The 19,296-nt window shown below is 43.0% G+C and overlaps 1 protein-coding gene across 1 annotated transcript in view; it reads left to right on the forward strand.

The window, feature by feature from the left end:
* The first annotated feature begins 15,535 nt into the window (after positions 1 to 15,535).
* The window catches only part of LOC126162309 (trypsin-1-like), a 35,881-nt gene continuing 32,120 nt past the window's right edge, over positions 15,536 to 19,296 (forward strand). The window contains exon 1 of the mRNA XM_049918736.1: positions 15,536 to 15,615. Coding sequence (XP_049774693.1) covers positions 15,567 to 15,615 — 49 coding nt within the window. The 5' untranslated portion in view covers positions 15,536 to 15,566. The remainder of the gene's footprint in view (positions 15,616 to 19,296) is intronic.

Genomic DNA, 19,296 nt, shown 5'->3' on the forward strand with positions numbered 1-19,296 from the left:
TTCTGTGGATCAGTCCCAAGCCGAATAACTGCTCGCATAAAGGAGGGAGTTGGACCAACGCCTTATTGACTTGTCAATATATGAAGCTCTTTCTCTTGAATGAACCACCCAATTTTTCTGAAGTTGTAATTATTTGTTTGGCTGTACATTTAGATCACATTTATCGATATTCGTCACATTCGGATAATTCCCTCGTGGTGAATCGCTTTCTTTCTTTTTTGTCTTTGAGTGTAATTTCCATCGGAAAGCAAATAAGCTGGCTTCAGAACGTGCCTAAAGGGTTCTGTGAAACAATCATCGAACTTTCCCGAATTGTAGCAGTTCCTTGAAAGAAATAAAGAGCAATACTAGATTGATCGTGACCATAATATCTGTGTCCTGGGGCCACAATTGACTGAGGTAGTTTTCAAAGGCAGTCGAGGGTAACGGTCATAATGTTTTTTATGACCGTTATCCACCACGAGACTGAATGCCACGTGATGGCGATGTGAGCACGTGATACAGTAAGGGAGGTACGTAAGCAATGCAAGGACGAACGGGGAATCATTTCAGTGAACGATACAAGCCGCAAATGGGAAAATCCATTGACGTAAGCAACTTTGAACACTGGAAGATTGTTATGTCCCAGCGACTATCAAATGGCTCCAAACACTATGGGATTTAACATCAGAGGCTTACTTAAACCTAACTAACCTAAGGACATCACAGACATCCATGCTCGAGGCAGGACTCGAACCTGCGACCGTAGCCGCTGGGCGGTTCTGGACTGAAGCGCCTAGAACCGCTCGGCCACAACGACCGGATCCAGCGCCCAGGGAGAAGCATTTTAGAAACGACGATGGTGGTCATCAACTCGTGTGCTACTGTCGTAAGCATCTACTGTACGTGGTAGAATGGCAGTAAAACCACGAGCAGGCGACAAGGTGTTAGACGTTCGCGTCACACCACAGTACGTTGAGGTCGGAGGATTGCCCACTCTGTATACAGGATAGGCGGCGAACTGTAGCGGGTTTGATGCGAGAGAGCAGTAGTACTACTGGGAGATGTGTTTTGGAGCCCATCGTTCAGTGCAAAATGTTGAACATGAGACTCGGCAGCAGCCAATCCGTACATGTTCTCGACTTGGTCCAACAGTATCGTCAATTACAATTGCAATGGGCACTTAGTCATCGAGACTTGACTGTGGATCAATGGAAACGTTTGCCTGATCGGGTGAATCACATTTCTTGCTACAACAGGCGAAACGTCCCCTTACAAAAATTTATGAATTACTGTGCTGGAAAACTCCTTACGTTATTTGATTTTCAAACAGCTGAGCAAAAGTGAACGAGCTCAGACATTTCTCTCTTTACTTATTCTTATCATCAATAAACTGACACACAATATTTTTTGCGCAACGCAATCTTACTTTCAATAATCATTACAAAAGAATGGCCCTGACTACCAATAACCTATACCTTTCATGAATCACTTACCTCATAAAAAATCTTCGTTACTCGATCTACTGCAATACAGCGAGCGCCAACACTGCCAGCTAAATAAAAGATTCTAACTACTGAAGGCACTGACTACTGATAGGCATAGTTAGCAAATGAAAGATTTTGATAGAGAACAAACAATGTATTTATCTTAATAGTATTCAAAAGTCATATATATATATATATATATATATATATATATATATATATATATATATATATATATATATATATACTCCTGGAAATGGAAAAAAGAACACATTGACAACGGTGTGTCTGACCCACCATACTTGCTCCGGACACTGCGAGAGGGCTGTACAAGCAATGATCACACGCACGGCACAGCAGACACACCAGGAACCGCGGTGTTGGCCGTCGAATGGCGCTAGCTGCGCAGCATTTGTGCACCGCCGCCGTCAGTGTCAGCCAGTTTGCCGTGGCATACGGAGCTCCATCGCAGTCTTTAACACTGGTAGCATGCCGCGACAGCGTGGACGTGAACCGTATGTGCAGTTGACGGACTTTGAGCGAGGGCGTATAGTGGGCATGCGGGAGGCCGGGTGGACGTACCGCCGAATTGCTCAACACGTGGGGCGTGAGGTCTCCACAGTACATCGATGTTGTCGCCAGTGGTCGGCGGAAGATGCACGTGCCCGTCGACCTGGGACCGGACCGCAGCGACGCACGGATGCACGCCAAGACCGTAGGATCCTACGCAGTGCCGTAGGGGACCGCACCGCCACTTCCCAGCAAATTAGGGACACTGTTGCTCCTGGGGTATCGGCGAGGACCATTCGCAACCGTCTCCATGAAACTGGGCTACGGTCCCGCACACCGTTAGGCCGCCTTCCGCTCACGCCCCAACATCGTGCAGCCCGCCTCCAGTGGTATCGCGACAGGCGTGAATGGAGGGACGAATGGAGACGTGTCGTCTTCAGCGATGAGAGTCGCTTCTGCCTTGGTGCCAATGATGGTCGTATGCGTGTTTGGCGCCGTGCAGGTGAGCGCCACAATCAGGACTGCATACGACCGAGGCACACAGGGCCAACAACCGGCATCATGGTGTGGGGAGCGATCTCCTACACTGGCCGTACACCACTGGTGATCGTCGAGGGGACACTGAATAGTGCACGGTACACCCAAACCGTCATCGAACCCATCCTTCTACCATTCCTAGACCGGAAAGGGAACTTGCTGTTCTAACAGGACAATGCACGTCCGCATGTATCCCGTGCCACCCAACGTGCTCTAGAAGGTGTAAGTCAACTACCCTGGCCAGCAAGATCTCCGGATCTGTCCCCCATTGAGCATGTTTGGGACTGGATGAAGCGTCGTCTCACGCGGTCTGCACGTCCAGCACGAACGCTGGTCCAACTGAGGCGCCAGGTGGAAATGGCATGGCAAGCCGTTCCACAGGACTACATCCAGCATCTCTACGATCGTCTCCATGGGAGAATAGCAGCCTGCATTGCTGCGAAAGGTGGATATACACTGTACTAGTGCCGACATTGTGCATGCTCTGTTGCCTGTGTCTATGTGCCTGTGGTTCTGTCAGTGTGATCATGTGATGTATCTGACCCCAGGAATGTGTCAATAAAGTTTCCCCTTCCTGGGACAATGAATTCACGGTGTTCTTATTTCAATTTCCAGGAGTGTATATATATATATATATATATATATATATCAGTTCATGATATCCAGTCTTACAAATTTACTGTCTCTGGTGGACACACGTCCAGATTATACGCTCTCAAAACTCCGCCATCTCTCTCCCCACATCCACCACTGCTGGCGGCTCGCCTCCAACTGCGCAACTCTACGCGCTGTTAACAGCCAACTGCCCAACACTACAATAGCAAATTCCAACAATGCAAACCAGCCACAGATTGCACACAGCACAGTCAGTGATTTTCATACAGAGCGCTACGTGACGTTATCAACATAAAAACCTAAACAGCCTACTTACACAGGTCGATGGTCTTATCCAGACACATTGTGATCCAGATGAAGGGCTGCTCAAACATACACTGCACCACCGTCTCAAGCCATCATGAGCAGTGTTACGCTACTGGTTTACATTGGACCTGTGATAGTAATCTGAAGCGCCATGACAGCTGTGGAATAAGTGAACATTGATGTGGAACCCCTGCATCCATGGAGCAGATCTGATCTTCATGTCTGTCATGACGACCCTGGCATCTTTCAGCAGGATAACTCTCCGTATCACAAAGTCAAAATCGTGCTGCGTTGATTTGGGCTGCTTGATACTGAGCCTACATTGGTATCTTGACCAACAAATTCGTCTGATGGAAACTCAGTGCAAGACATCTGGAACTCTATCGAGTGCTAGCTAAGCGCCCAGAAACTGCTTGCCTACAATTTTGGTGGAAGATGCTGCACCTGTTTTTACATCTACCGCTACATACTTTCGGAAAGCTATAGAGGATTTTTCGAAATCACTTCACGCATAATCGCTGGTGTGTTCAACTGCACAAGTGGCTTAACACGCTATTAAGCAGCTTATCATAATGTTATAGCTAACGGCGGCCAGTTACCATGTGATAATGTGCTGCAGCACATTGTAAATATCACACCAAAATTATGACATTTCTCTACGTATGCGAAACAAGAATCTGACTAAAATTACGCCAGTTCTTCTCGAATGCCTGCTGGTCTGAAAGTAAAGTGAACGGTAACTTGTTTTGTTGTGTTCTGACTGAGATAATTAGAAGCTAGTGTCGAGTGCTGAAACTATGATCAGCTGCACTAGGATCAACTGAAAGAAGGGATGCAGCTGTCTGTTTTCGACTGCGCATGTTCTGATATTACGTCATACTTTCGAGCACTATGAGTAGTCGTCACTCACAGCACCAAGTCAGTAATTTTCTTTGAACGTGCATGTAAGTTATTGAGCAATATGGGGAATTGTTGAGCAACAATTGATATAACGGCGCCATGGGTAACAGTTCCGCCTTGTGCACAGAGCGAGCTGGTAGTTGTTTACAAGTTCCCTCCGTTGCAGCTCGCAAGTACGAGGTTCGTTCAGTAAGTAATGCCCCATATTTTTTTTTCTTTTTTGAAAGCCGTTAATATATATAGACAAATGTTCTCGTTGGTTTTTCACATTTGATGTTTGTTCTGTGCGCCTGTGAAGTTTCGAACCGTTCTGGCAGATGCCAGAGCCGTAGTACAGATTCAAAATGGCGTTTACATACGACTCACGTTCCAATCAGCGTGTGTGCAGAAAAAGAAACCGTGGCGAACATCCATAAACATTTGTGGGTAGTGTATGGCGATGCTGCAGTTGATAGGAGTACAGTTGGGTGATGGGTAAAGAAAGTTTCAGCCTCAGGAAATGCAGAAACTGAGCGACATGATCAGCCACGCTCGGGTCGTCCTGTGACAGCCACTGCTCCAGACATGCTGAATCGTGCGAAAGCCATTATTTGGGCCTACCGGCGCATCACAACTCGACAGTTGGCGTTTTGAGACCGATGGGGAACACACTTTGAAGATGATGAGAGTGTCACTCAAGCAGTGAAAACATGACTAAGCCTACAGGACAGGAATTTTTACCAACAGGGAATACATACTCTTCACAACATTGACGTACGGCCATTGAACTTGATGGAGACTACGTAGAAAAATATGACGTGGAAAAGACATGTTGATGTATATTGTCACTAAATTCTGAATCTTAACAATAAATATGTTCAGAGAAAACAAAGTGGGGCATTACTTATTGAACGACTGTCGTATTTGGTACTTTATAACCTTCAGTGGTGTTTGTGCCTTTGCGTGTGTGACATCGTCGTTTGTCTCGCCTCGTTTTTCGTTGGGTGTGGCTGATAGCGGCCTAGTCAACTCCTCTTGTTTCACATGGTGTCCAAGAATGTTCCACGTAAATGTACTTCGAGCTTTTTTTATTTGCTATGATGAGTTTGAAAGATGCAAATTTTAGCATCATTTTCTTTATTGGTTTGGGTTAGTTAGATCGTCAAGATGAGATTAAGCAACATTATCTGGACATATGACTTGCACTCAGAGCTAAGATTCACCACCCCTTTACCGTTCCAGGAACTGATTACATGGTAGAATTATATTTCTTAAAGTGAATTAATTTTATGAAGATCGTTGCAACTTTTTGGAATCACAGTTTCATAATATAGTTTTTTGAATGCTAATCTTTACTACGTCAATGAGTAAGTTACATTACCTCCATCGTCTCCTCACAAAAATTTGTTTTGTAACGGTGTGTCACCGTGAACACACTCAATCAAAGTAAAGCGCGGAAAAAAATAAGTTTAGTTCCATTTACTTGCAGTGCACCTTGGCGAGGTTTCCTATTAGATGGCTTCCTCCTGCGCTGCGTGTTAACATTCATCACTTTTGAGCAGAAACGAGGTTCTGTACCCGGAAGGTGAGTCACAAAATTTTGTTAGGGCCAGTTTACCGTCACAGTCAGGGCACAATAAAATCATTCACTGTTATGCCTTGCATTACAGAATTATCAAGTTCAGTTTAGATTTCATTTCTTCGTCAGAATTCTTATAGTGTTGCCATTTATCGTTCGGAACTTTATTTAGTCAGTTTTGGTACGTAAAGTTACAGAGCAATTTTTGCATCAATTTGCACAATTACTCCTTCAAATTTCGGTTTGTAATTTTATGTAGAATTTTTATTGTGTCAGTTCATGCTTGTTGGAACTGAAAGACACATACTGTGCTGTCACCATTTGTAGCACTGCACACTGCACAATGCAACACAGAATTTCACAGGACTGCTTGTTCAGGACACAGTTTTTCGTTTTATGATTATTTTGGGCAAAAGTTAAGTGCAATACAGTTACACAGATTCAGATGGATTAGACAAAGCTTTTTATCAGATATTCTTTATGTAAACACATCAGTTGCATTGTTTCGATTCACATAACAGTACAGCAGAGATATGCACGAGATTCAGATGGATTAGACAAAGCTTTTTATGAGATATTCTTTATGTAAACACATCAGTTGCATTGTTTCGATTCACATAACAGTACAGCAGAGATATGCACGAAAAACAGAACAAGTAACCAGTTTGCAATAAACTGAAAACGTTGCAACGTGGAGCCCGTATTTTTGGAAATCAATGACTGGTTAGTTGATACTTTCATGTTACCTCGGACAAAGTGCATGTCACCAATTTTAACAATGAGAGTTAAGAGTTCTTTGTAAAATTCGTGGTACCCCTTGAACCAGAGAAGCTTCTAATAAAGCATGGTGATCAGGTTCGGTCCGGCATAAAGAAGGTTCGATTAGTATGGTGCTCCTTGAGAATGCAAACGTTGGATATAAGAATGTTCGGATATTCAGTCTTCGTCCAGAGGTAGACGATATCGATCTCAAGGAAATTTTGGAGCAATATGGTGACGTGAGAGGTATTCGCCGTGAACCTTGGTCAAGACAACACGGGTTTCATTGTCATAGTGACATAAATTCGGTGGAAATTCAAATCAAAAAGAACAATCCGTATGACCTGCAGATCTGAGAATATAATATTCGTATTACGTACAACAGACTCGTGGCAACGTGTTTTCTGTGCAACTAAAGTGATCGTCTTCGAATCAGCTGCCCGCGGAAAGTTTCTGGTTTACCATCTTCCTTGGAATGGTGCCTTGAGATGGCGATTGCTGAGCTCGTACCCACTGGTAATAAACTTGGGGCTTTATCTTCCCTCCCTTCTATTAATTATCCGACAGTTTTCACTATGACAGAAGGTTATTTTTCACCGTAGCAAACAAAGCCTGCTGCTTGGACAACGGTGAACCCAATGATCACGAATTAGTTGTGCTTCTCCTGTGGCTCCTCCCCTGACCCGTGTTTATGCGTTACGCTTTCAACTACCGTTGCTCCACCGTCGGGGATGCAGTCTCTGTCATTTCTGCTGCTGCAGGGGTGGGTCCTATCTCCACAGAGATAGGACTCCGCAGAGTGAGAGTGTGTTGGACCCATCTGCTTCGTAACCTCCACCACAAAGTAGAGTCCGTAATATAGAAAGGCCAGTTCTTTTGTTCAAATGGCTCTAAGCACTACATCTGAGGTCATCAGTCCTCTAGAGCTAGAATTACTGAAACCTAACTAACCTAAGGACATCATACACATCCGTGCCCGAGGCAGGATTCGACCCTGCGACCTTAGCAGCAGCGTGGTTCCGGACTGAAGCGCCTAGAACCACTCGGCCACAGCGGCCAGCAACTCTTGTCTGCCGTCGACGATAGGGATCATGATTTGCCTTCTACAGTGAATCCTGTTGCGGAAATTATTGTCCCAGAGTCTGAGATCCACTGACTGTCCTCCTTTGGAGAGTCGGCATGCCTTACAGCGTGACCCTTATGTGGGCGAGGCCTCTGAAACTGGAATGCCACAAACTCCGATGGATGTGGTACAAGATCCGACTCCGTCGCCGACTGCGGTGGCTATCATGCCACGCGGCCCGAGAAAGCATGTGTCTCGCCGGTACGTGCAGCAGCGAACAAAACACCAAAGTGTAAAAATTAATTTGGAACCGATACTCGCCCGTCGCTCTCGGATTCGTTGTTGGCCTCCATTATGGACTATGAGGAGCCACAGGTGGAGTAGTCATGCTGCCCTGTTGCTACTTCCGTGTTTTTTTCTTTTTGTTGATTGCTTAAGAATATACATTTTTAAATTTCAAACGAGTGGAATCAGAGCTGTGCTTAGATTCGCTGCGTCAGTTTATTCATGACTCTTGTGCCGGTATCACGTTCCTGCAAGAAGTTCTGTTTATCAGTATCCTCATCCCTGTATTTCGAACTGTTTTTGATGTGCTGCCCAAATTTTCGACGGCAACTGCCTTGTTTCGGGAAGTCGTTCCGATGGCAGAGATAGAGGTGCTAGAATCCGGCAGAGGGGTAGGCCGACGATGGGGATCATGATTTTCCGCCTAAAGCGACTCCCGTTGCGAAACTACTCCATTCCCTATGGATGTTAAATGCGGCTTACTTGACAGATTCTTCTCTTAATGATGTGACACAGGACGTTTTTGCCGCCACTGACCTCATCTTGGTTGTCTTCTGGTTGAACAGTAGAACGTTCACGTTTTTTGTAAAGAGGAGATTATTTATCTTTTACGCAGGAGCCCTCTGGCTCTGTTGTTGGGTGATAATTTTAACTACATTCCACTTCCTGTTCATCAGTCTTCCCACTTTAATTACTGTCGGGATTTAAACGATTTGATCTGCTCGATGCACGTGAAAGATATTTGAGAATGTAAACAAACGAAGTCGGTACAATTTATGCATTTTACCGCGATTTCTAGTAGCAGGATTGACCGATTCTGTTTGGTTGTGCGATTGCATATTTGCTGCCAAATTTATCCCTGCTAGCTTTTATGGTCACTGTGCCTTGTCCGGTACTCTCCAAATTTGATCAGTAACAGGTGAAACTATAATATGTCCTGTGGATGTTAAATGTGGCTTAGCTGGCAGATCCTTCTCTTCATGATCCGCTGAGTGGTACTCGACCACTCTTGAATTGTAGACTACCCTAACTAAATCGAAGCTCCATCGATCCCTAATCGCTTATTGTGGTGCTAGGACGGTGGGTTTTCGGAGAACTTATGAATTTTATTATTCTCTCCTGTGTGAGCTTTTTGACAGTATGGGTTGCACATCCTTGCGGACTCCAAATATACGATGTATTAAAGCAAAGTGGTTGCAGTTGAAGCGGTGACAGATGGAAGGACTGCGTGTGTGTTCTAAACCAGGATCACTATTGGTGGAGGACCTGACTCATCTATACATCTGCTTTGGCATCATTCTGCGTCGCCGCTCTTACATTCCCCACAGCAACTGAAAGCCGTCAACTAATACCGAAAGTTGTAGGTCATACCCTATATTAATACTATGCTGATCTTTACGATGTGGATACACTCAGTGACTTTCCCTTCGACCCCACTATTGGGACGGTAGCTAGACCACTCTCACTCCAGCAGAGTACCGAATTCCTTGCCGCTTTTCAACTATACAACTATGATCTTATTGTTAATTGTCCTTCTCACACATCGCCAGGTATTGAAGAGCTCTCCAAGGAATTTTATGTGCGTTTTTGGCCCCTATTTGACGTCACATTTACGTCTATGTTGAGGGGGCAGTAAGAGGAGGGGGGGGGGTGCTGTGCCTTCTCCAGTATTTTATAAGGTGGAGAGATTGTATTGATTCCTAAACATCCCGTAATTATACTGTCGATAATTTTTGTCCTCTCACGTTACTGAATTCTGCTTATAAGACAATGGCGAGGGAGGTAAATTGCAGGATGTCTGTCCTGCTGGAGACTGTCGTCGGCGACTATAGGAGTTGTCTTACTGGTCGCTCCATTGCTAGCCATGTGGCCGAATACCGTGATGTGGTTTCGGTTGCTGCCGTTACTTCTGTCCGTTGTACGTCTGTCATTTTGGATCCTGATAGGGCTTTCAGTCGTGTAACTCATGAATTCCTGCTTTGGATTTTGGAGTTTATCTGTTTTGTTGTTGAGGCCTATAGGCTGTTACCGAACTTGTTCACTGGCATTGCAGCTTTGGTAGTCGTCAACAGGCAACTGACGTTCCCGATTACCATCCGCTTGGTAGTGCTACAGGGGACCCCGTTCTAGATGTTTTTGTTTGTCCTATCTCTGGAGCAGCTGCTTTGGAAGATTGAGTCCCAGCTTAAGGGCTGGACACTTTCTCGAGGGATCCTTGCTGTTGGCACTTACACTGATGATGTGATGGGTTTACTCCGGCGACATGCAGATGTACCTCTGCTGAAGGCGATCATCAATGTTTATTGTCTTGCCTTGGGACTGCAGTTAACGACGCCAAACTTAAACTTATTAATTTACGACGTTTCGGTGTAGCTGTAATCGCGTGAGTCACTGCTGTGGATCAAAATGAATACTCTGAATTGGAAATCGATTACTGACAAGATCGCAATACCAATTCTAGAACATGAACGACGCTCTCTCCGTCACGACTTTGTGAACTCTTCGTCAACATGCTGAATCTTACCTTTCAAGAACGTGGCACTGGATAGTTTTGGTAGCAACTGCTGCCCTCATTGCGTTTTTGTTTTCGTACCTCTGTTTTCGCTCTGTGTTCCTTCTGCACCATTGGTATTGTATGAGGGAACAGCTTAATGACGGGGCGAAGGCATCGTTGACAGGCTTCAGGATCTGACTCCTACCCATCTCGTTCCCGCCAGCCTGAATCTGACTAAGACCATTATAAACTGCTTTTAGTGAAATGAATTTCCTGTTCTGCTTGAGTATTCAGATACTTCTGTTATGCTGCTTCTAATTAATTCTATACTGATGTTTGAAAAATGTCTTATGTACATGATTATTTCCTTTATTTCAATGTAAGTTAAATGTAGGTGTATAATACTCAATAAATTACAGTTAAAAAAAAGTGGTCAAGCACACCGACTGACAATTCGTCAGCTGCTACTACCATTTTTCTTAAATTTAATTTCTTTCCTTCAAATGTGAAACTATTAATTACAAAGTTTAAAGACATTTAAACTGTTCAATTTATACACGTAAAATCAGTATATTCATTTTAGTTATGATTACTAACTCTGTATTCCAAAAGGCTACACAATACCACATTGTAGCACGTTGGTAAAATGTTGCACTGTACTGGCTCGATAATATTCACACCTATCAGCACCTTCCTTCTTTGGAATTAGAACTATGACGTTCTTGAAATCTGTTTCACTGTTTGGTGTATTTTACACGTAAGATAAAATAGTTTTGTCATGGGTAGACCTAACAAGGATCTCAGTAATTCTCAGGGAGTGTTGTCTACTCCAGGGCACTTGTTTCGACAATTCTATCACTGATCTGTCAAATTCTTCTCACTATACCAAATCTCCCGTCTGAACTTAATTCGCTGCCTCTGTCCTTTCTATAACATCTTCAGATTCATTTCTCTTGTATAGTTCTTGTACATATTTCTTTCATCTTTCAGCTTTTCCTTCTGTGCCACACCACCTGGCACATTTTAAATTCCCGCTTGGTGGACAACCACTGTGCAGCTATGAGCGTGTTGTGGGTTGTGGGGCCGACTCGTGTCGCGGAGGAAACTCAGCCATCAGGGCAGTGCGACGCGGAGTACTCTGTATTCGACAGCGTTGCAGTGAGTGTCCGACAGCAGCGAGAAGGAAGGCATCAGGCCGACGCCAATGTTTCAGCAACTGGGCAGGAAAGGAGCGTACTTGGGTCCATCTGTCGGGTCCGTAACTACAAATTCAGACAATATAATAATGCCTTGCTCTTGGAGTTCGTTGCGCAGCTGTTACTCTGTTTGCGACTTGTACACTTCTTTTCCTTAGAACATTGCAGTCCTCGTCTTCGTAAGCAATGGCCCACGCGATGAATATAGAGTGAGATATCGACTTGAATGCAAAATATGGCTAACTAATTATGGTTTTTATTAACATGGTTTTCAGTATCGTTATGTATACGATGGTTTAGTCGCCAGTACTAGTAGATGACTGGCCTGAATACAAATCGTCGTACTCTTATTTGTTGAAACATGCGATTTTTTTTTGCTAAAGTAACAGCATAAATTATTTCACGTCAAACTATACAAATAATTTGTTTAAGAAGTTTTATTATGATTTTAAAATTTTTGTGGATCCACAAACAAAATTTATTTTTTCTTGTTAATAACGACTGCTATAAAATCTTGAGAAGTTTGTGTTAACTTTGATATTTGTGAGATTAATAAACTGGTAACAGTGGCCCCTATTTTAAATTTTCACTCCGCCAACGGCTTCCTTACTCTTTCCAAAATAAATTTCTTTTGTTTCACTTCTTTGTGTACTACCGGCTTGCCATATCAGCTTTTGATAATCATAGAGCTGCTTCTTTTTCCTCCAAAGGCGTCTATAATTTTCCTGTCTTTCTCCTAGTCATGCATAGTTTAACAGCCATTCACGATTAGTCATTTGGAACTTCCTGTCCATCTAGTCCTTTAGATGTATGTACCATCTTTTTCATGTTTTATTTGTTGCATTTTTATATTTTCTCCTTTAGACAGTTAAATTAAATACCTGTTGTTGCTGTTGTTGTGGTCTTCAATCCAGAGACTGGTTTGACGCAGCTCTCCATGCTACTCTGTCCTGTGCAAGCTTCTTCATCTCCCAGTACCTACTGCAACCTACATCCTTCTGAATCTGCTTAGTGTATTTATCTCTTGGTCTCCCTCTACGATTTTTTCCCTCAACTCTGCCCTCCAATACTATATTTGTGGTCCCTTGATGTCTCAGAACATGTCCTACCCACAGATCCCTTCTTCTTGTCAAGTTGTGCCAAACTTTGTGTCTTCTCTCTTCTTCCCAATTCTGTTCAATACCTCCTCATTAGTTATGTGATCTATCCATGTAATCCTCAGCATTCTTCTGTAGCACCACATTTTTAAAGCTTCTATTCTCTTCTTGTATAAACTATTTATCGTCCATATTTCACTTCCATACATGGCTTCACTCCATACAAATACTTTCAGAAACGACTTCCTGACACTTAAATCTATACTCTATGTGAACCAATTTCTCTTCTTCAGAAACGCTTTCCTTGCCATTGCCAGTCTACATTTTATATCCTCTCTACTTCGACCATCATCAGTAATTTCGCTCCCCGAATAGCGAAACTCATTTACTACTTTAAGCGTCTCATTTCCTAATCTAATTCCCTCAGCATCAGCCGATTTAAGTCGACTACATTCTGTTATCCTCGTCTTGATTTTGTTGATGTTCATCTTATATCCTCCTTTCAAGACACTGTCCATTCCGTTCAAATGATCTTCCAGGTTCTTTGCTGTCTCTGACAGAATTACAGTGTCATAGGCAAACCACAAAGTTTTTATTTCTTCTCCATGGATTTTAATTCCTACTCCGAATTTTTCTTTTGTTTCCTTCACTGCTTGCTCAGTATACAGATCGAATAACATCGGGGATACCTATCTTAGATTTATGGGGGCCTTTTCTCCTGGTTTATCCTCTGCTCCCTTGATTGTTTCACCTCTCAAAGATATCAATTCGTCTTCTGTTGTATTCTTTTCCACTCTTTCAGCCAACTGTTGCCTAATCGTCTATTTGAACCTAACTACGTCTGCATCTTTGAATTTCTCCACATGCTGTCTCTTTAATTTCGTATCTTCATGTAATTTATTCACTTTCAATCTGTAGTTCAAAACCAGTGAGCAATGGAACTACGCTCAGAGACACATATACAACTAGAAAAGTTTTGCCCTTTAAAAAATTTGTTTCAAGCCTCTGTCCTACTATTATATGTTTAATCCAACTTAAACTTTCTGGTATTTCCATGTCACATTCTCCATGGTGTATTTAACCATGTGTTGTCTATTAGTAAATTATGCTCTATGGAAAATTCTACCAGGGGCTTTCTCTACCAGTCCTTCTTCCCAATCGATATTCTGCTACCGGTTTCTCTTTTATTTTCTCCCTTTTGTTATTATTAAATTTCAGCCCCATATTCACAGTTAAATTTCCGTATCCCTTAACTATGTGAGTAATTCTTTGTATCTCATCATCAAACATTCTTTGAGTCTCCTCAACATCTCCGTTGATACTAAGCGTCTAACTTTCTACTGCCGTTGTAGCTGTTCTGTCTTGGTTCCCTACTCTACCGCAATCCTAGCATATGTGCCAATGCCCTGGGTATCGAACTGACATTAAGTCGGAATCTCCATTTCTTCCTTCTCACCATTAGTGCCACAGCGAAGGTGTGAGATGGCCTCCGTTCTGTGCAGCACACCAGGTCAGCTCCGTCACTTCTCCGTCTGTATCGGTGCCTCGCACATCTCCGCCGGGATCACCTGTTGCTAATGCGTTGATATCCTGGGTTTTCAGACGGCTTTTAATTGGAATCAACGACGTTATCGTGATTTAACGATTTCCAGAGACTAAACTTGGTAAATTATAGTGGTAAAGATTTTAAACTTAATGGCAGATTAAAAATGTGTTTTGTGAACCCGGACTCAAACCTGAGACCTCTGGATTCCGTGGGCAAGTCCTCTATCAGCTGAGCTATCAACGCCCCCCCCCCCCCACCCACACCAAAACCACCACCCCGTTCCGCCACCACTCACGCGTACACTGACACCAGTACCTTGAGTCCTATGATACCGGTACCTTGAGTCCTATGATACCAGTACCTTGAGTCGTAAACTCTTTGCGGGACAATCATTGATGCCAGAAGGAATGTTTCTCGGGGAACGTGGTTTAGCCACTACATATGCGTATGCAGAGTAGGTGAAATATGCAAGAGAATTTCTGAGAAGTTTGGATAGTGGACGAGAAGTTACTGGGGTGAGCTAAGTCATGTCTGTTTGGATAGCAGAATCACAAACACAGCTTCCCTGCGAAAGTCAGAAGTCCCACGTTTTGCGTCCAAATTCAACGCATAGTTTTAGTCTTCTATTCAATTTGAATACAAAACACTGCTTACGACATCGTGACGTATTGCAATTACGTAACTACTTACTGCCTGACACGATTATACAGCTCAGTGCACGGAAGGATGATGAAATAAGAAACATTTCTTGTAATTTAGACCTTTTAGCCGATTTCAACATAGCAAAGACTGTTTACATTGCTAAAGAAAACACTGTTTTGCTTTTTGTTGTACTGTCACAGATAGGGGTAGATTATCGCACCTAAGCGTATGACTCTATTGCTAAAGTGGAATCCCAGATGTAAGTACAGCATGAAGTAGATGCTGATGCATGGAAGTTAATATACACGGAGATTGGGAACGAAGTCCTGTGTGCAGATTAATTTTTGAACGAGCAGTATTAAGGTGGAAGATATAGCAATTATCAGATGCTATCAAGGTAAACTGTATCAACTGACAAGAGATAATAGAAATGCTTAATTGAATTGCAGAGTCTACAGGTGGTAAGTTATCAGAAAGATATGAAGTTACGCAGAAGATAAGGTTGCTCTTGGCAGTCCCGAAATTGCAACAAATCTTTATATATAAAACGGGAACATAGATGATACCTTGTCAGAGAGTGATTTTGACGAAAATGAAGAGCTTTCTGATAATTTGTATCTTCCTGATAGCGACGGCCACAGGTAAGTGAGTTTTATGGTTTAATTTATGCTTTTGAATAAAGTTTATCTCAAATTGACGCTAATTTTTTGTTGTTGAATTTCGAAGTTTAGTCCGATGACGGCAGTAGCTGAAATATGTTACATGAAATATTGCAATACAAAAATTTATAAGCCAACTGGACAGCATTATTCATAAAGTTGAATTACTTATTTCGTTTATTAATAACTTTTATGGTGCTCACATAACTTAATGTAGTATTCCCATTGTCCATATTCGTTGACTTTCTAATATTTTGTTGGAACTCATTATCAGAGGTACTACTGAGGTTGTGACGTTTCCAGAATCTGTTAAGCTACTGTTGAGTGTTTACATTACGACGGTGTGAACCAGGCAGTATATTTCTAAATATGTTAATAAATTAATCTCTTGAAGATGTACTATCGTATCTGGTTAACCGCTGGTGCGGAAGAAATCTTGTTGTCCCGTTTCACACGACTTCAGGACTGCCAGTGCAAAATGTTGATTCAAACGCGCCGATCTCGCGACTGACGCAAATCCTTCAAATACTGCCCCCGAGTAACTGACATCTGAGAATGTGAAATTGGCGGTATTGACAGACTTGTGCACTTACGGAATTCTTAAAAAAAAGGATTCGAACACTTCCAGAATCAGTGCAGAGTGGAATTTAGGGGCAGTCATATGAAAACGACACTGACAGAAAAAAATTAAATAAAGTGCTTATTATTTCAAAACTAATGCCTTTCTGACATGGTGGCTACGAGTACGCCGCAGAAGTTTCGCTAGGAAACACATACAGACATACAGTCCCGATCACTCCCCATGTGATGACTATGTTTTTGGAGCCCTGAAGAAAAACATTTGTGGCCGTAGATTTGCTTCGGATGAACACGTTCACTCCTGGGTACAATCACGGTTCCGTAGGCAACCGCAAAGTATTTTTCCACAAAGGCATTGGTCGTCTTGTATCATAATGGGATAAAAAGTGTTAACAGTTACGGCGATATCTTTTGAAAGAATGAAGAGGGTAATTACTTTTTTTCCATTTTCTTCGTTTTCATATCGCTACATATTATACGAGACAAAAAAAACTATTTTGAACGCTAACAACGGCTGACTAGATAGCGTAATTACAATGAAGAACGTGGGCAAGCGCCGCGAAAGAGCACGGTGGATCGATTAGTGTACTGCTGCTGTTATTAAATAATCTGTCATTTTCACTGACTAGTTAGTTAAATCAGAATTACAGTGTAACAATGTACAAAACAGAGCTGACCTATTAAATGAACATGTAAAAAAGTTACTGAATGTTAACAAACCGATAAAGCTGCGACATTGACAACTTCTTAACTTAGACTACGAAGAAATGTTACGCTTGTGTCATACCTGAATAGGGCTGTATCAAGACCACAGAGGTATAGATGACTACAGAGACGAGAAATGCCATGTCACAATATTTGAGATGAACTGAAATGCGATGGAGGTGATGATGACACCAGTTGAGATGAAGGTAGTAACAAATGGCTCTGAGCACTATGGGACTTAACTTCTGAAGTCATCAGTCCCCTAGAACTTAGAACTACTTAAACCTAACTAACCTAAGGACATCACACACATCCATGCCCGAGGCAGGATTCGAAAGTGCGACCGTAGCGGTAGCGCGGTTCCAGACTGTAACGCCTAGAACCGCTCGACCACCCCGGCCGGCGTAGGTAGTAACAATACAGTTTAATATTATGATGTTTACTGTGACTGAGTCCGCAGCTATGAATTTTCGTGGTGTTACGAGTCCTGGCGGTATATACGAGGCGTGAACATCATCGGATGTTGAGTGATTACTGTGAAAGAGACGTAGATGCCAAATGCTGTTGTGATAGAGCGTTATCAGCACCTGAAAAATTACTGAGTGCCACCTGCAGATGTCGTTTTTTTCTTCATTCGTTGTAAGATTAGACAGTTCCGGTCTCAAATCATAATCAAGTATCATATTAAACGGAAGCAATGTATATCCCTGTATTATCAATCCCTTAATAGTTAGAATAATACAAAGTCCGATCTTAAAAGGTGTTAGGATAAATAAAGCTTGTTTTACACAAATTTGTCGGTGGTACGTTATTCTATACACGTCTCTGTACCCCTGTATATATTTATACATCGTCCACCGTCATTGTGCTTATGAATGCACTTGTCGTACTCTTAAAGCTTTTCAGTTAAAACAAAAATATTATTAACATTATCCATAATTATTCTTAATGTCTATATATTCCTTTCTCAATATCCTTGAATCGAATACATTTCTCCAACTAGACTTCGTTTTGCAGATACCGTCAGTGCAGAATGTTTGACTTTCTTGAAGGGGTCACCGCTGCTTGCGCCGCTTCACCACTTATATTCTGGAAACTGCTGAAAATCGGTTGGGGCCAAGTCGGGACTGTATGGAGGATGATTGGTAGTACGAAGCTTCGGATTGCTGCAGATGTCGCAGCGCTCCTGTGTGCACTAGTATTGCCATGCTGAAAGTGAGGGTGATCAGGCCTCTAGCTGCATAAAGATGGAAATATGAAGACGAATGTTAATAACGTTTATTTTACTTAAAAAACTTTAGGTGTTTTCACATTAAAATGCGGAGGCATTTCTTTTCAGCACGCTCTCGTATGGAGAGGTGACAAAAGTCGTGGTATAGAGATATACACGTATAGCCGTAGTATCGCCTATAAAAGGCAAAAAAGGGTAATGCACTGGCGAAGCTGTTATTTGTACTGAAGTGATCCATGTGAGAGGATTTACGACGTGATTGTGGACGCACGATGGCAATTAACACACTCTGAACGCGGAAAGGTAGTGGGAGCTAGACGCGTGAAACATTTCATTTCGAAAATCGTTATGGAATTCAGTATTCCGAAACCCAGTCTGTCAAGAGTGTGCCAAGAATACCACATTTTAGGCGTTACTTCTCACCACGGACAAGACAGTGGTCGACGAAATGGCTCTGAGCACTATGGGACTTAACTTCTGAGGTCATCAGTCCCCTAGAACTTAGAACTACTTAAACCTAACTAACCTGAGGACATCACACACATCCATGCCCGAGGCAGGATTCGAACCTGCGACCGTAGCGGTCGCGCTGTTCCAGACTGTAGCACCTAGAACCTCTCGGTTACTCCGGCCGGCGTGGTCGACGACTTCCACTTAACGATCGAGAGTAGCGGCATTCGCGTGGAGTTGTCAGTGCTAACAGATAATGAGCACTGCATGAAATACCAGCAGAAATCAAGTGAGACGTGCGATGAACCTATCCGTGAGCACAGTGCGGTGAAGTTTGGCGTTAATGGGATCTGGCAGCAGAGGCTAGACGCGAGTGCCTTTGTTAACAGCGCCTGCAGCGTCTCTCTTGAGCTCGTGATCATATCGGTTGGACTCCACTCAACTAGATAAATGGTGGACTGGTCAGATGAGTCCCGATTTCCTAGTAGTGTTCGAGGGCGTCGTAGACCCCACGTAGCGGTGGACCCAAGTTGTAAATAAGGCGCTGTGCAAGATGGTGGTGGCTCCATAATGGTGTGGGCTGTGTTTACATGGACAGGGTCCTCTGGTCCAACTGCTACTTGGTGACCACTTGCAGCCATCCATGGAATTCATGTTTCCAAACAACGATAGAATTTTTATATATGTCAATGCACCAT

The sequence above is a fragment of the Schistocerca cancellata genome, chromosome 1, assembly GCF_023864275.1.
Source record: "Schistocerca cancellata isolate TAMUIC-IGC-003103 chromosome 1, iqSchCanc2.1, whole genome shotgun sequence".
NCBI lineage: Eukaryota > Metazoa > Arthropoda > Insecta > Orthoptera > Acrididae > Schistocerca > Schistocerca cancellata.